Source organism: Salmo salar, chromosome 16 (genome assembly GCF_965601325.2).
Source record: "Salmo salar chromosome 16, fSalSal1, whole genome shotgun sequence".
In the NCBI taxonomy this organism is placed as follows: domain Eukaryota; kingdom Metazoa; phylum Chordata; class Actinopteri; order Salmoniformes; family Salmonidae; genus Salmo; species Salmo salar.
Window position 1 is genome coordinate 30,920,667 of NC_138306.1, and position 26,277 is coordinate 30,946,943.

Sequence of the window (26,277 nt, forward strand, 5' to 3'; positions counted from 1 at the left end):
TATTAACAGCAATAATTGGTCTACCAATAATTTCAAGTGTTACCAGTAATAATAATAATAATAATAATAGCCTAATAATAATAATAATAATAATAATAATATAGTGGTTACAACACACTGATATACATTTTTCAGCAACGAAGGAATATTTTACAAGTTGGGGTTATCCACTTGTCAGCTAGACTATTGGTGTCATATGTTGAAACTGATTTACATCCAATATTCTGACACAAATGAAGCGATAATGTATAAAAGCATCACTACTTTCAATACAAACAGGTGTCTATATTCTGACTTCACCCCCTCCCTATACCTCTCATCCAGCCCACACAAAGCAGCGGCATACAGGCGCGTTTCTACCCATACTGTAGAACAGAAAAGACGCACAGGAACATCTTGCTGTTTTACTTTTCTCCTTTTTAAAGACAGCCATATCAACCACTTCTTATGACGACAAGTCAATTTACATTACAAGGTCTAAGTTGAGCACATAAATTGAACTATTTCATTCCGTCTGGAAAGGACACCTTGCCTGTCTATTCTCGACATTATATCGAAAAGAGAAGACTAGTAGATATTCTGATAAGAGAGAAGATGCTTCACGCTGCGGACGAATCGACGTATGCATTTGGTACGTTTGTGAGAATAGCCTATGTACATTATTGTCTACAATAATCTCACGATCTATTTCATGAAACATATAGGTGGGTTTAGATGTAGCCTACCATGTGTTTCTGCTCAATATGTATTGCAATTAATGTTTCGATTAGACGATAATTATCTGGTTATGCGTCATTGTATCTTTATCGTTTGCCTGTAGCCTTGGTAAGACTCGTTAGGTTTTAGCGATTTTTGTATGTAAAAAATGCTGTGTTTTAAGACTAAACAGCTTTTTTGATGTATGAATTTTGATAGTCGTTTTATTTACGACCAAGACAACTACCTAATGCCAAGCATGCGCTCACATTCAAACATTTCATTAAGGAAACAAACATGACAAAATGTTTATACTCACCAATGGAGTGGTCATGTAGATTCCACAATACAACAATACGATACACTGCAGACAGGGATGTTATTTAGACCCTAGCGTTAACTTTAGAATGAGGGTTACGCTCAAGACCAAGTATTATATCAATCAACGATTAAAAGCCTATACAAACATTCCCTGTGCCTACAGAGCATATTGGATATGAAGAGCCAAAACAGAGACCTACACGCATACCTCGACGACGTCCAAGTCAATTAGAAGACATTTTCTAAAACAATCAGTTTGAAATGCGAGCAAGTTACTTTGGTCAACGTGGAAGACGAGAGAAAGAGGCATTTTCCATATCGGAAGGCTCCTCGGAATTGAATCTCGATTTGAGACAGAAAGGATCCATACGCTAGGGGGCACCCAGATACTGTAATAGATCCCTTATTCTGTATCCCCTCCATTGACAGCATATGCTCTGATTTAGCTCTGTACATTTTTCACAAGACCCAACTTTGACAGCCCCATTGTGTTTTTGAAAGTACCACCTAACAATACTCAGACTAGAAACTTATAGGAGCATATAGGGGCCAATTTAGGCTATATACTTCATAGATATGCTTTGTCTTCAAATGAAACACCATTCACTCAGGCCTATGCGACATATGTAGCATATGATAATAGATTAAGACATATACAGATATTGTTTAACAACCTTCAATACACTCCATGAATGTTGTTAGCTATAGCCTAGAAATCATGAACCAACATTTTTTTTAACAATAGCTCACCATATCTCGGGTTTTCTGATATGAATTGAGAGAGAGGTCCAAACTCTCATATAGGCTATGGCAAATCATTGTGTTGTGGGCTACATCTTGGACGCCAAGGCTACCTATAATAGGCCTACTTTATAGACTAACGATTACAATCCCTCGTGCTTGTGTTTAATTTATCGTAACTCTATAAAAAGCAATTTATCGTATACTTGCAAATGTGTAGCCTACAGGTATTCATAATCATCACAACCAGAAGTCGAAAAAAATATAGAAAGAATTTAATAATAGGCCAATGCGTGAGTTGATAGAAGGAAACCGTGATGTGGCATGTTCTGAAATAAGATGGTGCATATATTAGCTATTAGCCTATATTGTAATACAATGTACCAGCACAGCATTGTGAATGAACATAGGGTAAGTTTTCTGATAATATGTCCTAATCAGTCTAATAAAACAATCATAATAGCCCTATTTGTATAGCACCTTTCATACAGCAAATGTGTTGCAATGACAGGAACATTTTCAACAAGCAATGATATCATTTGTTTTGTACAAAGCCATATCGTTTAATAATGTTTAATTTAATCTAGATTAATTTATGATAGCCTACTTCTACTGCAATCTCTAATGTAGCCTAATGGTAGACTGAAGTTTGACTTTAATGCAGGGCACTATAGGCTACTCCATCTCATGAAAGCATATATCAGATGTAAAAATACCATCCTCACCTCTCTCAGACTTGTAGATGTAAGGAAAAATAAACATTTATTAGGTTAGTGCTCTCCTGGATCCTTGAGACGTCCATACCCTTAACCCTAACCTTAACCTCAAGCCTTACTCTAACCATAACCATAACCCTTACCAAACCTAACAATTTTAAATGTAAACTTCAAGGGACATCCCAAGAAACCCGGATAGCAACGACCCACTGACTTAAGCTATACTCAGTCACATAAGAAACATTATGTGGTCAGAGAATGTAATCATTGAACATGAATTTACATGTATATTTAATGAAAAATGTGAGTGAATTAGAAGCACGGTCCTCTCCTCTAAATCGTCTCCTTTTAGGACCAAGCATCTTCTCGACCCCTATCCTGCTTTGGCAAGGCACCAAGTAGCACAAGTACCGACTAGCCAATGGGGTTCAGGGGGAGGTCCATGAGCTCTGACCAGTCAAACACAGTCACTTTCCTTATATGGCAGCTCATCTCCATGGTAACATGTGCTAAGTTGCAGCAGTCGTGTCAAAGTTCACTATATAGAGAGCTCAGTGAGCTGATCAGAGAGAAAGCATTCTGCCAGCCAAGCTCCTACTATTCGCAATCACTTCCTAACCTCACCCTTTTTAACATATTTGATCACTTTGATTCTCTGTTATTTTTATTATTATTTTTCCGTGCATGAAGGAGGTTCTATAGGTTGTGATCTTTTTGTTTTATTATCACCTGCTTGTCGGAGAGTTGACTTCGTATTTGACTAAAGCATTGGCTTCAGCTGCTCGCACCACCTCACAAGAAGAAAAGGGAGAAGCAGCAATATTTGTTTTACCAGTTGATAATTTTCATCAAGACTTGAGCTGGAACTTGATAGCGCTCTGCTGCTAGTGTGTAGCCTACATCAATTGTGTGTTTTATGCTGCTGTCACGTCGCCTACGTTCAACGTACTGCTCCGTTTCTTGAATAGGCTACCTCATTTCATTATCGCAATCATTTGCTATTTTTTCCCCCTTGAAAGATCTCCTGGATGGCTGACTGCAAGCGCCCCTGGACTTGGCCTCTGAGTGCAAGGCTGCGATTCAGCTCGCCATCACATCAGTTTTAAAACGTGTGCTTCGCATCGTCTACAACAGCAATATAATTTGACATTTTCGAAGATTCAACGAACAATCGACAACAGTAGGCTTTTGGCATATTTTTTTAATTTTTTTTTTACTATTAATTTTGATTACAGCGTGCTGCATTCTTTTGAGAAAACAAGCACCGCGAAACCAAAAACGGCAGACAAAAAGTTTCCTTACGTTGACTGATAGATATGGCAATGGTAGTGTGGAGAGGCTCCCAGGACGATGTGTCTGAGACCCAAGGTACCCTTTCTTCGCAATCACAAGGAGGACTATCCCTTCCGACCCCTCAGATGAATCTGTCAGGCTCTCAGGTCGCCCCTCCGACCCCTCAGACAACCGTCCAAGGACCCCCGAACAACACTGTACAGTCTACGCCGACAAACCAGACGATGCAGTCGGAGAAACAGCAGCCACAGCACATAGAATGCGTTGTTTGCGGGGATAAATCTAGTGGTAAACACTATGGCCAGTTTACTTGCGAGGGGTGCAAAAGCTTCTTCAAACGGAGCGTACGAAGGAACCTCAGTTACACATGCCGTGCCAACAGGAATTGTCCCATTGACCAGCACCATCGCAATCAGTGTCAGTACTGCCGCCTCAAAAAATGCCTGAAAGTTGGCATGAGACGGGAAGGTATTGGGATTTTTATTTTCTTGTTGATTTATTTGCGCTGTATGTCGTGTGCTGAATGAATTATGTAATTGTATGTGTTGCTGTCTCCCATATTCTTCTTCCATAGGCTGCGCGGCCGAAGCACGCTATGGGGCCGTCAGAATTTAGTGCTTAAGACCGATCGTAGCAAACCTTCCTTTTAGCATTCGATTGATGTGTTATATTTCTTAAACGCTATATTCATCACGTGGCCTTCACAAACAATAGTCATAAGAGTTTGGATGTAGATTATTAGTACTGAATCGTCCTCTTGGAAGAGACAAAATGGATATGCATCTGTATTTGAATACAAAAGCATATACAACGTTATTATGGCGAGTGTGGAGTGAAGAGACAGCTTGTTTAGATCCCACGCAATACGTGTCGTGTTAATCTCGACCAGAAAACTGAGCTGTACATAGAAAATGGCATATGTGTATCATTAAAACGGTTCTATTCAATGATCAGTCGAAAATAGTAGTCAAAATAAAACTAGCCGAATAGATTGCTAAGTAGGTTAAGGGTTACAACATGCAAGGACTGCCTTGCCTTTGTGCTTCTAGTGAGCTCATGTTGTTGTAGCCAAACACCAAAATGAAAATGTAAAACCCAGATTTATAACTAGACTACTTCTAAAATGTTCCATAGAGAACCATTACTTTTCCCGGGAAATATGTTTGTGTCGATCTCTACAGTAAATAACAGTCATTGTTTGTAAGTATGTAGGCTAGCCTATTTGTTGTAGCCTATGTATTGTTTTAGTTTATAATGTTGGATCCATAGATTTCATCATAGCATTTGAATAGCAAAAGTAATGTCTTAGCTGGTACATAGCATGTGTATTCCTCGAACTGCTATAGTGTAACAACATTTGACATAGCCTCCTGGTCAGGAGGATTACAATGTCTCTTGATGTGTAGAATTCAGGCATCAATATCTGCAGTTTCTCTTTTTACTGCAGCGGTGCAACGGGGACGGATGCCACCCACACAGCCACACCATGGCCAGTTCGCCTTGACAAATGGGGACCCACTGCACTGCCATTCCTACTTATCCGGATATATCTCTCTACTGCTAAGAGCGGAGCCCTACCCAACGTCCCGGTATGGCAGTCAATGCATGCAACCCAACAACATCATGGGCATCGAGAACATATGTGAACTGGCGGCCAGGATGCTGTTCAGTGCGGTGGAGTGGGCCAGGAATATCCCCTTCTTTCCAGACCTTCAGATTACTGACCAGGTGGCTCTTCTGCGGTTGACCTGGAGTGAGTTATTTGTGCTCAACGCCGCACAGTGCTCCATGCCTCTCCATGTGGCTCCACTTCTGGCGGCGGCTGGCCTACACGCCTCCCCCATGTCTGCGGACAGAGTGGTTGCCTTTATGGACCACATTAGGATCTTCCAAGAACAAGTGGAAAAGCTGAAAGTTTTGCACGTTGACTCTGCTGAATACAGCTGCTTGAAGGCAATTGTGCTCTTCACTTCAGGTAAGCTCAAAATTGCAACAACAAAAAAACAATAGAATATATCATTTCCAGTTATGCGTTTAGAGAATGTGTTTAGGTCACGTGTGCTTTGTCTTTTCCTGTTTGAAAACAATACTAGGCTAGGCATGCAATAGAATATATAAACAGTGCACATTTTCGCAAACGCCTGGCCTGTCCTAAAATCCCATAGAGGATAAAAACATAGGCCTATAGCTATCAACTGCCTGTAGGCCTATATCACTGCACTGTTGGGCATTAGTCATAAAATGGCCCACCATTTGCATTTACTGCTTGGTCAGGCATAGGCACACTTGATTCAATTTGTGTCCACTCCCATTCATGGACTTAGAGATTAATACTGAATAACAAGTTTATTCATATTAATTCCCCTTTCCCCCAACACAGCAACATTTTGTGCCCCTTCATACAGTGTCCTAAATGCGCTGTCCCAAATATATACTCTGAAAGATAACTTTGACTCACATCATAAAAGTCACTCATACGAATATTTCAGTGGAGACATGCTATCAAAAACAAACTGTCGGTATTTTTGTTGAAGTTATACTTTGACAATAGTTTGCTTACCAATCAAATATATTGTTTATGTCGGGAATAGACATACAACGTAGCCTATTCTCGCCAGGGAGGGACCTACATTGTAGGGAATAGCGTATTTTGTTGACGGAATAGCGTATTTTATTGAAGATTTCATTAATAAAATAACAACTTTGCCTTTCTACCACATTTAGCCTGATCACACGACGGACATTACACATATTTCGGGAAAATACTTTCATTTCCCCTCTGTTCTCTTAGGAAGATCTAGGGATCCAATACATTTTATGGTCTCCTTCCAGAACTGGGTCATGACCCAGACTACCCTCCTATATGATTAAATTACATAATTAAAGTGGGGAATAAAGAAAACGTGTGAAAATACACAAACTTACGCAGAAATAAGCAATTACTAATCTAACGTATAAGTTGTTTTTACAATAAGCCTTCAACATTTGATTATTTTTATGTAACTACTAACATTTAGCTATTGGTTTAGGCAAATTCTACAAAAATACCTGGGGGTTTAAACAGTATATCGTTGTGATAATGAATGCTTCATTTTGTCTATTTTAATCTTTATTTGATTGCATGTTTAAACAGTATATCGTTGTGATAATGAATGCTTCATTTTGTCTATTTTAATCTTTATTTGATTGCATGTAGGCTATTATGTATTCTATGAATAACCTATATAGACTACAAGAGTTTGCACTGCTAAGCTACATATCATTGATCCGCCATTTTTTGGGGTTATTACGGTGACTTGGTTAATACAATCGCTGTTTGTGGTTGTTTCGGTTTCTAGCCCTACTTCAAGCGAAATCACAACGCAGTAGCCTACAGGGGTCACCATGTCACAACTCTCTCACCCTGTCAGCGTGCGCGAGTGCGCGAGTGTGTGTGTTTATGTGTGTTAACCCAAACTACTATTAAAATGTAAACATTTGTGATTGTAATCAACTAGACAAGCATCGAACTCAAACAATTGCCAGTTTCCAAATATAAGGCAACAAAAAGGGAAATTTGCCTGTTCTTATTCACCGCACTACATCGCCACTAATAATCACAGCGCCTATTGATGATTAGCCTATGCACAGGACATAAATGGTGACTATTATTAGACAGTTTATCAAGAAAATAATGTAGGCCTACTGAATATGACATTTATGTTGATATTAGTAGCGATAACTGGCCTATGTTTGATTTGACAGAGTGATATCAAACACTAAATGTTTGATTATACATAATCACAGTTGGATTGTTTTTTGATTGTTTAATCAATATGCAATATAGGTTGTTATATTATGGCCTACAAGCACACCTAAGCGGCCACAGTCAAAATCATTCTGATTTAACACCGCATACAGGGTGTGTTGTCTTTAAATTTACAAGCAGCCCAAATGACTAAACATTGTTTGTACTTTAAGCGCACCTGTCACCGTCATATATATATATAGCCACCGAGAGGGATATTATGCATTAGTAGTGTTCTGTCGTAAATATGTGTTGATTTTTGGGTCCAGCATGATTAATGTTTGTTTTATTTTTTTCAGACGCTTGTGGCCTCTCAGATGTGGCCCATGTGGAAAGTTTGCAAGAGAAGTCCCAGTGCGCCCTGGAGGAATATGTTCGGAGCCAGTATCCCAACCAGCCAACACGATTTGGGAAGTTGTTACTTCGCTTGCCTTCACTGCGCACAGTGTCTTCATCGGTCATAGAGCAATTGTTTTTCGTCCGATTGGTAGGTAAAACCCCAATTGAAACCCTCATCAGGGATATGTTGCTTTCGGGGAGCAGTTTTAACTGGCCTTACATGTCAATTCAGTAAGCAGAAGGAATGAACAAAGGGGTTAAGAATGGTTAGTGCTTCTTTTGTAGAAGGAAAACAGCTGTTACAAGAGCTTGCTTTCACAAAGAAAGACATTGTCATAAATGACTGTGAATAAAAAAAATTGAGACATTCATCGAACTTTCAAAATGCAGATAAAAGCTCCCCGTGTCATTCGGAATAAGTTGCTTCTTATCCATTTTTTAAGAAAAATAAATAAAACGAAAACAAAAATAAGGAAAATGATTTTGGTAATCCTCAAATCGAAAATGAAACTATAAAGTGCATTTAAAATGAGTATTTGGAAAAACTTAGGAGAAAAGAAAAAGTAAGTTTTCTTTTTCCAAATTAGCCTACTTGTCCTGTGTCCATGTATCTAGCTATTTTTTGTACTTTTATTTTGTTCCTCCTTTCTGGTTCCAAACCGGCCTATGTGATTCTGTAGTACAGGTGGTGTTCTTTTCTAAAACCATGACTTCTTTTGAAACAGTTAAGTAATGTAAAATGTTCTTCAAGAATTAAAACTAAATCCACAGCAATATAGGAAAAGGCTTATAACTACATGCTTAATGCTGCAAACGCACTTACTCTTAGGATGACCCACACTAAACTGGGCAAGGGAGTTTCTTTTGGTGTTCAAGTTCAACTTTCTGATCCAGCTAAATCATTTCTCTTTCCAATTGAGAATATAGCCAAGGCTACGTGATGTTCCAGGGTTGCCCTGTTTTGCCATTGCTTAGTTGAGCCAGTCGAACCACATCAGCTCTTAATATAGAACAAGGATTCTACAAGGCACTGTCGACAGTAAAACAGCTATTACTGAACAGTGAATGAAATAGCCTGCATACTGGCAACCTATGTTTAATGAACCCCTTTCCGGCTGTATTCAACTTAGTGTGTCCCCTTATGCACCCAGTTCGAAATGTTTGGCATTCATTTGCAGACAGTTCAACAAAATTATTAAAGCCTTGAGATATGAGCTACTGAAGGGTGAGTGTGGCTTGTAAACATAGATGCACAGCTATTTTAATTGTTATGTTCATTTAAATATATTAACTACCAATGCATTGAACATTGTGTCTTGCAATGTATAGGCCTCAACATCAATCAAAACATCTAGTCATACAATACCTTATTTCGAAATTGGAAAGGTCAAGGGTCATATACCTTTTATGTAGGCCTACAGCTGGAATAGTGTTTAATAGCAGTATTATTACGACGTCCCTGAAATGTCACCCTCTCTACACTTCAAGCATTAAGTGCCTGAAAAGTAATTTCTTATCAAAACGTTGTTTAAGTATACAACTTTGGGAACACTATTAGATTTGAAACTTCAGTCTTATGCTCATGTATTTCACTTGAAAAACATTAATTAGAGGCAGTATTGTTGTAAATATAGGTCAATTCATTTCAACGAGTTTTCCTTTATACAAAGTATATGTGATTAAGAAAAACTGTGGTTGCCATTTTTTCGGTAATACAACGTCATCAATTGAGTGACAGACTTAGCTAGTAGCACTGAAAGTTATGTTTGTAATGTATATACATATTACGACAAAAAATGTTTTCTTTTTCATGTATTTAGACTGTGAATGCATGGCCACAGGTCGCTAACCTATTTTATCTTTGATATATATAAATGTAAATGTTTTTGACTGTATAGATATAATCTGTGCATTCAGTACACTAGCCCTTGTATTTAAAAAAGAAACAAAACGTTCAATAATAGGCTAAGACTAAACAGGGTGAGCTGGATTGGAAAGGAGTAGCTATTTTGACTTAGTGTTCTGCTCCTTTGGTCTGTGACAGATGCCTTGTGTGTGTGTGTGTGTGTGTGTGTGTGTGTGTGTGTGTGTGTGTGTGTGTGTGTGTGTGTGTGTAGGGGTGTGTGTGTGTGTGTGTGTGTGTGTGTGTGTGTGTGTGTGTGTGTGTGTGTAAGCTAGCAATTTTGTCCTTGTTTTTGGGGCTTTTCTTCAACACACAAGACACCATGTTGTGGTTGGACAAAAAGGGATCATATTATGTAGTTGATTGAACAGTGCTCTTTGGCTGTTCCCATGCCACATATGGACCAGAGAATGATACATGATTGTAATTATGAACAGTTTAAACTGACCCACGTTTTTATATAAATATATAAAAATATATGACTGCAGGGTATTGATAACGTATAGATACTTTTTTTATGATGATTATGATTATTAATTGCAAGTGATATATGTGAGTGTGTGTGGAAGTTTATAGTTGAACACAATTCTTGTTTGTTTGTGTTAGCTTATTGTAAACAAGCATTCTGCTGTAAATTTGTTCTTGGTATTAAATTATAATTTATGAATTGGAAAACAAAACGTTTTTTCATGTTTTTATTACTAAACAGTCAAAATAATGTGTGTGCATGTATGTGTGTGTGTGTATAAATGTGTGTGTGTGAGAGGGGAGAGAGAGAGAGAGAGCGTGAGAGAGAGACTATTGAGTATATGCAATTATTGGCGTCACAAATTGAAGTGAAGTTGTCCTATGTGTATCAATGCAAAGGACAAGACTGTTGGTATGTAGGCTACTATATATTTGTACAATGACATTTGAACAACGTTAACTTTTGTGCTTTAGCATGTTATATCGCATTCCTTTTGTGAACGTATAACATTTTCACGTATGGCAACACTGCAGGTACAGGCATGTCTGACTTGAATTCGTAAATAAAATGCCACTGTGGACTTTGAAAATATGTCTGAGGAGCCTTGGCTATAACTGCCCTATATTTTCACCGGCAGCAGCAAACAAGCGTCTGCTAAATTACAAAAATATCAATGTAAGAAGCAAACAAGAGAGACCATCAGTCGTTTGATTTTACTCAACTAAATACCAACCCTACCCCTATAGTTGAGTATTAGTTGAAATGTGTGTTTTCTGTAAAGGGAGATCAAGCGTGCGATCCCCCAGCCTTAAAGCTCGCCTTTAACTCGGTGTCCTATTAGTTGAGTCAATATGGCGTCTTGCAATCCAACGCATGCTACGGCTCCCCGGAGCAAATCAGTGTTCCATAATAGAAACCACATTGCTTAAGAAATAGACCCCTTCATCGAGACCCAGAGCCTCATTTAGAACTATTATCAGAGGTATCCAACTATTTCTACTGTGATTAGTAAGCAAACACTGAGTATATTGCAAAATCCTGAATTATGATTAGCCTATTTCATTACTTTTATCATGCCCATCGTCATCCCAATAGCACTCGCAAAATGATGAGTCTATTCTGTGGACAAGTTCTGTAATGAAAATACCCTACTAAAATATATTTAATACATTTAGCAGTGCGCTATTATGTTGCAACACAGGGCATTTCATTTTTCATATTATCAACAAAAAAAACGTGGCCTATAATTATATTTTAGATTTTTCAACTACATTAGAGATTATTATTATTATTATTATTATTATTACCTCTAGGCCTACTATTACTAGTCCTACTACTATACTACTACTACTACTACTACTAAGCCTACTATTACAACTACAACTGGACTACTACAGGTTACTGGTATAAGCAATATGCAGCCCATGGGGCTAGGATATTAAAGTGTAGCCTACACCAGACTGTGCAACACTTTGTCAGTGTCAGAATATGTGTAAGTAAATCTCACTTCAGCTGACTTCCTCCTATTTCTCGGATTTCAAAGACATCCCACCATGCTCCTGTTTAATTAATGGTGAAAGTGAACTAAATATAATTATGCTGTAATTAATTCCGTTTGCCTTTGCGGTGATGGTGTAACTAAATTGTGACTAGAATGATTGGCCGTACACGAAATGTTTCAAATGTTCTTGATGCAGACATTACACTTTTCAATTTGTCTTTACAACCTTCTAAGATCTGGGACCACAGGCCAAAATGCAGTAGGCCTATACCTACAGGTACACGGAGTGTATTAAACATTAGGAACACCTGCACTTTCCATTGACCAGGTGATTCCAGGTGAAAGCTATGATCCCTTATTGATGTCACCTGTTAAAGACACTTTAATCAGTGTAGATGAAGGGGAGACAACAGGTTAAAGAAAGATTTTCAAGCTCAGATACAATTGAGAGAATGATTGTGTATGTGTGCCATTCAGAGGGGGAATGGACAACAATAAAATAATTAAGTGTCTTTGAACGGGGTATGGTAGTAGGTGCCAGGCGCACTGGTTTGAGTGTGACAAGAACTGCACACGCTGCTGGGTTTTTCACGCTCAAGAGTTTCCCGTGTGTATCAAGAATGGTCCACCACTCAAAGGACATCCATCCAACTTGACATAACTAACTTCTGTACACTCAGTGTATATCCTGAAACTTTGCATGTCACTAAAACGATCATGTAGTAGTTGAGCAACTAAAGCCATTACAACTCAACAATGTCATTAAAAGGACAATATTAGTTTTCCTATTTTCTTTCGATCTTTATTTACTTTGTCCTGATAGGAATACGTTTTAAGTCATTCATGACTTCATTCAATGATTTTAGTTGACAGAGCATGTGTTGAGGGTGAACTCTATATTTTGCACTTCTGTTCTTTTATTAGCGTTGGACAACGCGCTAATGAGGTCTCCCTAATGTCACTTCCCACTGGGCACAGACGTCTCAACTTTCGACGTCTTATTTTGATTTACAATTGTTCGAGTTGTCAACTAACGTGAATTCAATGTGAAATCAACTAAACATTTCACCATTTAGGTTAAAAGTTGGGAGAAAAAACCCCGAAATGCCCTTATTTCGATTACTTTTTAAAATCTGATTTTGGGGTTGAAATGACGTGGAAACAACTTTGATTCAACCCGTTTTTGCCCACTGGGTTTTATTTCCTTGTCAAAAAAAAATGCTTTTGGATATGCCTGTGCCCTGCATGAGCACTGCAAATACTGCATGAGATCTGCAAAACGAACAACCAACACTGATTTGAAATCACCACAGCATTGATTGGGATATTCCTACAGTAAAGTTGTTTATTTTCTTCATATAGGCCTAGAAAAATGTCTCACGCAAGCTCGTTCAGTCAGCATGTGTTTTTGACGTTTTTAAATGTTACAGGCTACGTGTGGAAGGACATTTAGGCCAGCAGAGGCATGTGTATGTATGTAGGCGATGTATTCATGTAGGCTGTGTGTATGTATGTATAACCTTATGTGCATGTGTGCGTGCTCTGCGCGTTGAGATGTAGTCCTGCAATGTATACATTTGCAATTTCAGTGAGTGATGAAAAACGTGGGAACATTACGTCAAGGCAAAGTACCCAATGATGACCGCGTTTAAGGTCAAATTACAGCATAATTTATAGCCTTAACTGTGTTTCCTACTATTAGTATCACTATCAAAGCATTATCAAGGTGTTGCTCGGAAAACGTAGGTCTAATCTACAACGCAATCGTCCAGTTCCAAAGCGCTCTTGGACTAAATGTGAAAGATCTCGTGACCATAGTAGGCTAAGTTTATGATTTCGTAATCCTGCCCGTCCCACTCTTTTAGTCTGCTGTTTCTTTTTACGTTTCTTTGGATTGCAAGTCATTTGATAAAGTAGCCTACACATAAAGTGATGGCCCGGCAGAACTGGCAACCCACTATTGCGACCCCCAGAGAGAGCGTAGCCTATATCTGCCACTGACTTGATTCTGAATTAGTCTCAGATATAGGCTTTGATGACAAAGAAACAAATAAAAAATCAGTCCATTTTGGCTATAGATATAAAATGGTTGTTTAATTTCTGTAAGTGCCGTGTCATTCACTAGGCTGCTCCTCTGGCCATATGAGGGGCTATTGGCCATCCAAAATTCTAGCCGAGGACTGATCTCCAGTCACTCAGAGGCTGTGCGGCCCAAATCAATCTTAAATCGTCTCCCATACAAACCTAGGTGAGCCTTCCTGTCACTATCCTGTTGATAGTAGACCAAATAGAACTAATGTCAAATAACCTGCGGGAAACCTTATTACATTTATACATGGAAATACATTATTGTTAGTCTATTATCTATTCTTGTTATTACTATTACTATTATTATAAGGCCTATTATTATTTTAAGGCCTAAACCTATTGCAATTACGCCGATGCCATATGCTTTTTCTAAATAGGCCTACTCATTTGTCAAAAACCACTCAACTTTTAACATGCGCTTAGTTCTACCGTAAACAACCCTATATTATTCAAAAAAAAATCTTACATTGAAAAGTGTGTATTACAACTGCCTGTCAGCTATCTTTGTTATTTTTAATAAAGTGCTCTTAAATAGACTTGGTGCTACCGGCTTCCTGCGTTCTCTCTCTAAATGTTAGAAAATTGTGCCATCTACCCGCTATTCACAGAACTGTCACTTCCAGGACCTCCGAAGACCTCGAGCCAAATGTAACACAAAGGGAGAGCCGACGAGGCTGCTGAGAGCCTTCTCTTTATACCATCACCTTAATTGCAATGAACAACTTTTAATAACATTGGACATCTAGTGCGTTTATTGATCTTATAAATATTCCCTACTTGATTTATAAGATCTCTTATAACAACATCCAATACCTTAACGAAAGGGTTAATGTCTTCATATTATTAAAATGATTGTTTTACACATAAAGGTCGAGCTCTGTAGCACCTTACACATTGACTATCACTGGCATGTTCTCCAAAGAGTTTTGACCGCCAATGTAAGCTGTGTAGTGGCACAGGCCTATCTCACACTTAATAGCTGAATGACGATTTATTTTCTCCTTCAACGATGTTGATAGTCTACAGCAATATCATTATACATGACATAGTTGCTGGGTATGTTGCATATCAGTCCCGTTATTAATAATGTAAACGTGCTTCTCTGAACTATTTATACACTCACTTCTGTACGAAATCCTCTTCCCCGCACTAAAAGCGAGTTGTTAGAGAAAATGCAAAAGAGAGGGGCCAGTCGACACCAAAATGGCAAAGTTCATCTCGAAAAAAACTGCACAGACTTACAAAGGGGCACAAGGCTTTGTGATTATAGAAAGGAGGGAAAAGACAGACAACTGCAGTTGAGGTAGGAGTGTGAGAGTGTGTTTTGTGTGTATGTAGCCTATATCTGAGTGTTTTAAAGATGTTCTTTGAGGCGCTTTGTGCTGACAAGGCACAAGCTCTTGCCAATGCAAGTCACGGTGGGCAACTTTGCTATCCTCTTGAAACGAATGAATATTTTCATTTAAAGTCCAATAAATCTCCATCGACAGCTATCTATTGTAGAGGAGCTCTGTGATCCCGTGTACGTGGAACAATGAAGACAGTACAATTATTTGGCGTTATAAAAATACTATAGGACATACATAAAAGTAACTGTAATAGAGGACTAACAAACAAATGTAGGAACACGAGTGGATGTGGGAAACCGGAGAAGAACAACTGGACAAGTAAGGCAGAATTTTGTTATTTCAAGAACACGGACAACGCACCTCCTAATGTTTTTATGGAGAGAAGCATTTAGGCTACCTTTCCAAAAGTATAATAATTGTATGAAGTATGGGCCTAATTAGCTGCGTGCAAAAATGATATTACATCGACATCTCAGCAATAATGTTAATACTTCTTCCTTGCTCAATGAGTAGGCTATTACGATTTTATTATGCTTTGGACATCATGTCCCTATATCTACGCCCACCCTTTCTTTCTGTTATGATAGGCCTTGAAGTAATGTGGGCTAATTCGCTGTTTACGCTCTTTCAAAAAGGCGTGCTGAGTAGGCTACTGTTGCTTTGATGTAATGGCTAGAAATTGCAAGTGACCTTGAACTGTGTCTGGGTCCGTGTTGGAGTTGGGGGGAAAGGCCTAGGCACAGATTAAGGTATATTGCTAATGCAGGCAATCCACTGTGCACAAACTGGTCGAATCAACGTTGTTTTCACGTCATTTCAACAATATAAAAACAATGTGATGACGTTGAAACGTAGAAAACGTAGAAAACTGATTAGATTTGTAAAAACTTATCACTCCAAGGGAATTTCGTTCCCCCCCCCCCAATTTTTCACCTAAATCCAATGCCAGGGTGAGATTTGTGGTTGATTTCACGTTGAATTCACGTTAGTTGAGAACTCAACCAAATGTTAATCAAAACTAGATGTTGAACTGACTGATTGGGAAGTTAAGATACACAGCTTGAAAATCAATAGGCTACATTTGATTGCAACATCATTTTGAGAAACCAGTTCAACGTCGTGTCTTTCTTTTGGAGACCTCACCTATACAAACAGCTTTGTCCCTAATTTCTGCTGATCGAACTGTTGTTTTCCATGTCACTCAAAGCTGATTTAGGCCCCTCCTTGAGATATGCACCACAACCCGGAGAGGAACACCTTGCGCCGACCATGAGACTTCAAACCCTCACTTGGCAATGCTCCTTCATATCCACTGCGCACTAACCAGGCAGGAATGGTACAAATAATAGTATTTACAACATTATGTAAGGTATGCTATACCGTTTTTTTTTAAAGAAAGGCATGTCATGACTTAAATAGTTTATAATTTTCACTGATAGTAGCAAAACAAGTTAATTGATACAGTCATTATTTTTGAAACTATCGTGGTGCCTGTGCTTGATGGTTTATACACATTACATCCCCTATGTTTTCAATTCAATGATTTTATTAGCCTATCAAAAATTAAAAGAGAATGTGTTTGAATTTGAAAGTAGACCATTACAAACGCTATAATGAACTTAATGCCCGTATCTCTTCAACAAAAAAGGATATCACAAATAAATGCAGTCCTATCGTTTTTGTCTGTAGAAAATTAATAGACATTTGTATTTGGAGGCCAGTTTCACAACTTTTAACAAAAACTAATTGGTTGAATGTAAGCAAAACCTGGAGAAGTGTGAGCATCCTGACTGTATCTTACTCCAACTAGGCCTAGACTACTATAGGCCTACTAGTGTACTGCTACTACTACTATGCATAGTAATAATAATTATAATAGTGATAATAATAATAACATTGAGGTAGCCGTTATTATTGGTGGTGGTGATGGTAGTACTCAAGCTGTATTGTTTAAAAAAAAACTATACTATTCCCTTAAGGAGTTGTATTCCCTTTTGTGATAACAGAGGCAGCGCCGTGAGGGCAGAGCCATGTCGACAGCAACACCTAACACCACCAGTGTACCTGCACATCAGAGAGTTGTAGTCTACAGTTTGATGGCCTACTTTGAAAGAGTAAGCGGATACCGATAACATTCGCTTTGATAGCGAAGGAAGAAACTGTCAATTCCACGGAAGCTCATTCCTCCTTTCTTATCCTGAAATCAGTAGCAGGCCCCTCGAGCAACATGTTTAGCATGGATATAACAACTTTACATAGTTGCTCGCGCTTCCGCCCCCCTAGCCCCCGCCGAACATGTTGAGGTGGGTATGTTGTTGATTATGGTAGGCTACTCCTTCACACGCCATCGCCCAATCTTATCAAGTGCTGAAGGAAAAGTTACACACTGACACATATGAAGTGAGAATCAACTGCCTGTGAACTACTAATTCATAGATGTTGAAGTATGTCCACTGAACGTAATAAAGAAGGTATACGGTACATTGAACATTGACAATTTAATAACCAGGGGAATACAGCAAAGAAAAAGTGAACAAAAATCTGAATTAGGCTACAGCTTTAGGATATGACATATCAAATTGGTAAACTTATGCAGATGAAGAGAACGCAATGATCCTTGATATAAACGACGATCCTTTCAAATACACACATATTTCAACCAAACAATGAATGTAACCTTATCGGATATCATCAAATGTGTAATAGGAATAAATACAATCTCTATATCACTGGGGTAGGTTATTGTTCAACCTTGGAAAGAATATATGGAAATCATACATGGTCGTTTTCAATGAAGGACTGAGCACAAAACTATTGTGAATTTCTCCCTTCAAAAGCGAGATGGCGCTATTTTGCAAACCAACCACCACCATGCACGCACGTGGGGACTTCATATCCCAATCCAATTCTTTGTTTCTAGATGGTCAAAGTCATGCGTTGATATGTAGACAAATTAAATATCTAACTAAAGGTTAATATGACATATAACCATAAAATATAACTTAACCAAAATCAAACAATAGCGGTTAATAGCACTATGTTGTTGACATAATAAACTGTACTTAACCACTATGTTGTTGACATAATAAACTGTACTTAAAAAATGCTCTCTCCTCATTCCTCCTGAGAGAAATCATGAGGACTCTTGAAAGCTATTCATATCGATGGCAACATATTTGAGACTATGGTGCATTAGAGTGAAATACATTTTTTTAAATAATGTCTTATAATACTACCCTACTACTAACAAGTAGGCTAATAATGGTATGTTTATATGTTTCAGATATTCTTTATAAGTACAATACCTGTCAAAAGTTTGGACACACCTACTCATTCAAGGGTTTTTCTTTATTTGTACTATTTTCTACATTGTAGAATAATAGTGAAGACATCAAAATTATGAAATAACACATATGGGATCATGTAGTAACCAAAAAAGTGTTAAACAAATAAATATATATTTTAGATTCTTCAAAGTAGCCACCCTTTGCCTTGATGACAGCTTTGCACACTCTTGGCATTCTCTCAAACAGCTTCACCTGGAATGCTTTTCCATCAGTCTTAAAGGAGTTCCCACATATGCTGAGCACTTGTTGGCTGCTTTTCCTACACTCTGCGGTCCAACTCATCCTAAACCATCTCAATTGGGTTGAGGTTGGGTGATAGTGGAGGCCAGGTCATCTGATGCAGCACTCCATCACTTTCCTTCTTGGTCAAATAGCCCTTACACAGCCTGGAGGTGTGTTGGGGCATTGTCCTGTTGAAAAACAAATAAGCGCAAACCAGATGGGATGGCGTATCGCTGCAGAATGCTGTGGTAGCCATGCTGGTTAAGTGTGCCTTGAATAAATAAATCACAGACAGTGTCACCAGCAAAGCACCCCCACACCATCACACCTCCTCCCCCATGCTTCACGGTGGCAACCGCACATGCAGAGATCATCCGTTCACCTACTCTGTGTCTCACAAAGTCACAGCGGTTGGAACCAAAAATCTCAAATTTGGACTCATCAGACTAAAGGACAGATTTCCACCGGTCTAAAGTCCATTTCTCATGTTTCTTGGTCCAAGCTTCTTCTTATTATTGGTGTACTTTAGTAGTGGTTTCTTTGCAGCAATTTGACCATGAAGGCCTGATTCACAGGCTCATCTGAACAGTTAATGTTGAGATGTGTCTGTTACTTGAACTCTGTGAAGCATTTATTTGGGCTGCAATTTCTGAGGCTGGTAACTCTAATGAACTTATCCTCTGGGTCTTCCTTTCCTGTGGCGGTCCTCATGAGAGCCAGTTTCATCATAGGGCTTGATGGTTTTTGTGACTGCACTTGAAGAAACTTTCAAAGTTTGTGACATTTTCTAGATTGACTGACCATCATGTCTTAAAGTAATGATGGACTGTCATTTCTCTTTGCTTATCTGAGCTGTTCTTGCCATAATATGGACTTGGTCTTTTACCAAATAGGGCCATCTTCTGTATACCACCCCTACATTGTCACAACACAACTGATTGGCTCAAACTCATTAAGAAGGAAAGACATTACAAGGCACACCTGTTAATTGAAATGCATTTCAGGTGACTACCTCATGAAACTGGTTGAGAGAATGCCAAGAGTGTGCAAAACTGTCAACAAGGCAAAAGGTGGTACTTTGAAGAATCTAAAATAACACTTTTTTGGTTACAACATGATTCCATATGTGTTATTCATAGTTTTGATGTCTTCACTATTATTCTACAATGTAGACAATAGTAAAAATAAAGAAAAACCCTTGAATGAGTAGGTGTGTCCAAACTTTTGACTAGTCCTGTATGTTTTCCAGTGTGGTGGTCCAACATTAGCCTACAATATTATGTATTATTTGGTGATTAAATTGAAATACTATTCATTTATGTTATTAGCTCATATTATGCTAATAGGCCTACGACGTTTTTACATTTCATTCTATCCAGGTTCAAGGTGGCACTTTTGTTTACAGAGCCATAGCCTGTAAGTACTTGAAATAAAAAAATCTAACCCAAGTAAGTAAATAAAATGCCATTTCCCCGGCGGTGCAACACACACATCTCACTGTATACCTCCGAGTTCCATGCATATTGGGCAACAACATCGTTGATTCAAAGCAACTCGTATCTTCTTATTGCAATACAAATATTTGCTTAATCTTTTCAGGGTTCATGTAGGCCTAGTTTGAAGAACATTCAGTCCCAGACTGAAAATATATCACACACAAAAAACCAAACTATCCATCGCACTTTTGTAATTTTGTAATTCTAATCGTCTTAATATTTTACGATTGGATCATTCTTATTGAAATAATAATAAGAAGAATAAAGTACATTGGCCTATATTTATTTATGTATGTATTTATATCCCATTGTCTTAACATTGTGACATGGAAATTGATTTGTATTCTCAACAGGAATACAAGGAAAACAGCAAATAAAATCAGAAAACAGTATAGTTTTTTTCACATGATTTTCTGAAGGACTTTTTTTGGATGAGACTGGAAACTATAGAAGCTAGTTTAAATATACAGGCATCAAATCTAGCAAATAAACCTCACTGCAATTTTATTTCCTAGCCTTAGCTCCATTTATTGAGAGGGAAACGTGATGAACATCGTTTTCATTTCAAATCCTATGTTCTACCCTTTGTGCACAAGTTAATCAAAACTTTCCTTGACAAAACATATAGCAATTTGAAGCTGTCAAAATAGATTACAGGAAATAGTCACCGACATCTCAATAACATTGATGCACTTTGAATATTGAACATGCATTGAGACAAATTATTGTTCATTAATTAAGAAAAGTAACGACAGTATGGCGATACACAAGTTCCAGTTGAAATTATCAAAACTACTTAGGCTTACTTAATGTGCATAAACAACTTTTCAAACTGAGTAAATTATATTTTATATTGATTTAAATTGTATATTGAAATTTGAACACATGGATGAGCAAATTAATTTCCCCAAAATACATGTAAATTACCATGCATTATTGACAAAATTTGTTTTTAGGATAATAATGCCAGATTCTTCATATTAAGTGCTTACAATTCAATATATAGGAGCTTTTGGACATTTTATGTACCATAAATGTCATATGTATCATCACATGCATTAATAACATAATATGATTCAGTTATCAAAAAAGACGTCTATCCATTCTAGAATATCTTAATTACCTGGACACAAAGGTAGAGACTGGACCCTGGTCTGAAAAAGAGGACTTAAATCTAGCCTTTTATATGCTTCCTTTATTATGTGCTGGACTGAGTGTGCAGCCTCTAATCGTGTCCCCTGAAGTCTCGTCCAGTCCTCTGAACTTTACAACTATATGTAAACAAGTTGTCAGTTTGGAAATAATCTTCTTAGCTTTTTTTTGGAATGAAAATTAAATCTCCCAAACAGAGGAGATTTTTTTCATTCCTTGTCATTGGTGGGGCTGGACTTTGGTGGACAATAATGTGGCAATTGTTGATGCTTTGTGACCCATAAAATTTGAGGGTGGCTATTCTGGCTTTGGTATGTAATTATGCAAAACACTTTGTATAAAGACTTGCCATTCGATCTAATGATAGAGCCTGCAGTCTCATTTCAAGAGCAGGAGGGACTAACAGCATATACACTACTAGAAGGAGGGAGGGGAAAGTGACATTCAAATCAAATCAAGGCAAACTGCAAATAAGCATGCATCTGATTGTTCACAAGATGTGTGTTAGTGTGCATGTGTTTGTGTTGTTCATAGTATTTACTGAATGTAAGTGTGATCATGTACTTTCATGTACATTTAAATAGACCTACAATCAAACTACATTGAGTTGTGCAATCTTTCAAGGTGCAACCTCATTCACATACTTCCCTGTATGCATTCTTGTGAGTCAAAGTTAAGAAAAAGGATTCAAATGAGTTGGTAGTGACCATTGAGTGATGACAGTTCCACAACAAAATTTGATTCAGATATGACAAATGAACAATGTAATTTTCAATAAAAAACACCATGAGGAAATTCTGAGTTTTATTACTTTATTTCCCAGGAGTTGAAATGAGAAATGTGAGTGTAAAATGCAAAACAATGCTAACATATATTCTAGTTAATGGTTCACCAAAAAGTGAAAGGCCAGATTTCCCAGCCCCTTCTGGGCTTGCAGGCATCAGAGGTCTACTTAGGTAACTGAACAGAATACTAAGTATGAGGCTTTGACACATTTATATGGAAATATTGGTGGATTCATTGGAAGAGGACAGGACAGCATAACAGAAAAGAGACCATCCAAGGAGATGGTAGGTAGTACAGTTCAATCGTGAAACAGCACAGGATAGATATGATATAAAGATTGCATGCTGCATTTCTTTGTGGTGTGCACTATGGGGTATTCTGTGTGTATGCACATAATAAACACTTGCGCTGTCTGACAGAGGTGTGAATCTGAGAGCTTTTCTACCAAATGAAGTGCCGGCAGAGAGAGAAATAAAGAGATCTGCAGCTGTCAGGGGTCAGCCAGTCTGAGATTGCTTCGAAAGATCTTTTGAAAAAAATCACACGTTTGAAGGCTTAGTGCTTTGCTGTCTTCGCATTTCAAGCTCAGATCAGTGGAATCACAAAAAAAGAACAGGGGTTGGAAAATTGTGACGTTGGGATGGCCATAGGAAGAGTGATTTGGGAAGACATGAGACAAGCCTTTACCTGATCCCTCAGAGGAAGGTGTGGAACAGAAGATACCATTCTTACTTTTTAAACATGGATCACACAATTAAAGAAACACTGTCTCAAATGATGTCTCTTTGTGTCCGTGTGGGTGTTTGAAGGGTGTGAAAAAGTGTAAAATAGAGAAAATCAGCTCTACATACCTCCTAATTTGATTCACGGCAAAACCAATACTTTATTAACTGAAATATTGTGGATAGATGTTTCAAAAACATAGGTTTGCAATAAGATCATCAAGCAAGAACTAAGACCACAAATGGCTCGATAATTAGAGCTATATACTTGAATAACACATCACACATAAGTTAGCAGTACTCTGGTACACTGAAAAAAATGAAGTTTCTTAAATGGTTCTTCCTTTGGAGAACTCTTGCCTGATAAAGACCCTTTGAGATAAGTGTGGGTTTTTTGACGTGGCATGTAGTTCTTCAGAATTCTTGAAATGTATGGAAGGTTCTTGATTCTTGAAATGTATGAAAGCCTGCCAATGTTTCTGCACAGAAAATTGGCCAGTGTTAACTAGTGTTGATTTTTCTGTGTAATGTTTCTGGTGTTGATTCAGGAGTTAAATTAACACTGTAAATAGTTAAATGAACACTCAGTGGTGTAAAATAACCCCAGTGTTGCTTTTAATAACCAGAGATGAACCAAAACCACTCCCATCCTTATTATATTTCCCAGCATTTTTCAAACTGTTTCTTTCAATATCTCAGTTTTTGCATTTTTATTCACCTGCATTCAGAATGACTGCCAGGGTTGGGAATATTAAGATATGATACTACCTTAAACATCTCAACTGGAACAACAATTTCAGTAATGGGTGCATTAAATCCAAGAAACAGATTGGAATATTTTAGAAAAATGTATGTTTTTTAAATATTTGAGTAGCATGTGATTAATTGATACATCGATTGATTAAATTCAAAATGTTGGATATCCACAATCTGTCTGGATTCCATGTCTCTGTCACTAGTAAACACAATCATGAGTGGTACTGGTAACTCTAAAATTCACTCAAAAGGCACCCTGGGAAATATGCAAATATGGCTTAAAACCATACAGGGTTATTCAATTACGATCCTGGAGGATTAAAAATGTCTGGTTTTGGATTTTTGCATGGTTCTTCAAAGAACCATCCCATTTAGGGTTCTTCAGAGACCCTACAATGGTTCCCCTATAGATGAGTTGGCTGACAATGCCCTGAAAATTATGTGCATGCATCGATGTGGCCAGAAGCTGTGCATTGTTATGATTCTGAATGGTCAGATAGCTAGCAGCAACGACAAGAAGCTGCCATGTGGAGAATTATAGGCTCATTTCAGCTAGTTTTATGTTGTTCTTGATACCATGTCTTGTTTTGAGGTGTTTTGACTGATTTCATGTCAATGCTAATATGACAAAAATTATCTAGCTAGCTAACCAACAACTAAAAGGATGTATTTGAAGACAACAAGTTCCTAACCAACAGTGCAGTTCAAAAAAATACGGATAAGAATAAGAGATAAAAGTAACAAGTCATTATCAGCAGTAAAAAATAACAATATATACAGGGGGGTGCTGGTACAGAGTCAATGTGTGGGGCACTGGTTAGTTGAGGTGGTATGTACATGTAGGTAGAGTTATTACAGTGACTATGCATAGATGACCACAGAGAGTGGAGGTGGTGTGGAGAGGGGACGGGACGGGGACAATGCAATAGCCTGGGTAGCCATTTTACTAGATGTTCAGGATTCTTATGGCTTGGGGTAGAAGCTGTTTAGAAGCCTCTTGGACCTAGACTTGGCGCTCCGGTACAGCTTGCTGTGCGTCTATGCATCACTCTTAAGACCCTTATTTGGTTCCAACATTCACCTTTATTTTTAAGAGTATATATTTAAGAAATAAGGCATGAGAACCCGGGGATTATTATGTAAGGGATATACACCGACGTTCTGTACATTACCTTGGAAACAATGGACGACGCAGTGGGACGAGGCGGAGCCTAGAATAACAGCAAAGTAGAGTTTTCCATTGTCATTAATTTGGATACATGCATAACAATGAGCTGATAATGCTCGATTTTGCCTGGCATAGCTAGAAAAGCTTGCCTTCTCGTCAGGACACAGGTCAACACTGATTGTTAATTACGATAAGATCGCTTTGCATATCAACACTAGGCTAAAATCTAGCTAAATAGTTTGTTGCCAGCAAACCTGCCAATATGACAACCTAATTCCAAAAAATCAGTTGCTGAAAACAGCTGTAGGGCGGAGGGGACTGGAGAAATTCAAGTTCATCACTCATCAAGTTAGGTCATCAGACGCTCAAAAAAAAGGATGTCTCTGCAAAAACAAATCAATGCTAGCTAGCTAGCTAGCAAAGCTAAACCTAGCTAGCTAAACCTGTATTTACAATGTATCCAATTTCAGTTTGTGTAGTTGCTAGTTAAGCTTTCTGTAACTTTGTAGCAAGTACGGTCTGGATGTGTAGGCGCATATTGCGTCATGCTTGCACGGTGTCCCGATATTACATTGCATATCAAACACTAGGCTAGAAGGTAGCTAAATAGCTTTTTGCTAGCAAACCTGCCAATATGACAACTGTATTAAAAAATAACAGTTGCTGAAAACTGCTGGTCAAACTCGAAACATGTGGGTTTAAGAGGGAGTTATCACACAGTAATCCTGGGTTCTAGGGCCTTGTTTCTTTTATACAAAGGTTGCCAATATATTCAAAAAAAAAAAAAAAAACAGATGAATGACGTGTTTTCATAAAAAAAAACGTTATTTTAATGAGTAAATTCGTTTTATTTCACCCTTTCACCAGAATATATAGTCCGTGTAAAAGCCAGTTGTTAGTTCTGAGGTTCTGAATTTGCTAAACAGACAGGCTGGTCTTGAATTATTTTGGGGTGTTTTGACCCAATTGGTCATCCTTTTCATTCCACGTTGCTAAACAAATCATTGGCATCTTACCAAGCTATGATGGCAAGAGACAATAACTTCAATAAATAGGCCTAAAGATTTAATAAATAATTAATAAACAGTCAACAAGAACTTCAGCAACTAATGATTTGATAAATAATGTATAAGTAGGAAAAAAACGGCTGATTGTCAAGTCAATAATAATGGGGGATAGCTAGGCTAACATTACTTCTCCTTTGCTAGCTAGCCAACTAAAGGCAAGCTAACACACAATAGCATCAAGCAGCTGAAATGACAGCAAACTATGTGCATTTTCGTTTGTTTTATCTTCGTTTCTATACCACCATTTCTTTGGCGATATCCATTATAATGATCCTGATAAATGAATTAGCCTGGCTCAGAGAAGCTGTCCTTCGCGTCACGTTCATATGCATGCACAGGTCAGATAGTCACACAGCTT

The 26,277-nt window shown here is 38.0% G+C and overlaps 1 protein-coding gene across 3 annotated transcripts; it reads left to right on the forward strand.

Moving 5' to 3' along the window:
• The first annotated feature begins 366 nt into the window (after positions 1–366).
• Positions 367–10,476, forward strand: nr2f2 (nuclear receptor subfamily 2, group F, member 2). Of its 3 annotated transcripts, none has more exons than XM_014149120.3 (3): positions 367–631; positions 5,215–5,742; positions 7,854–10,476. In XM_014149120.3, the coding sequence occupies exons 1-3, from the start codon at positions 595–597 to the stop codon at positions 8,126–8,128; spliced, it is 840 nt and encodes a 279-aa protein (XP_014004595.1). In that variant the 5' UTR covers positions 367–594; the 3' UTR covers positions 8,129–10,476. The 3 variants fall into 3 exon arrangements, with proteins under 3 accessions (XP_014004595.1, XP_014004593.1, XP_014004594.1); XM_014149118.3 differs by lacking the exon at positions 367–631 and adding an exon at positions 3,006–4,235 and having other exon boundaries at positions 5,197–5,742; XM_014149119.3 differs by lacking the exon at positions 367–631 and adding an exon at positions 3,009–4,235.
• Positions 10,477–26,277: the final 15,801 nt, after the last annotated feature.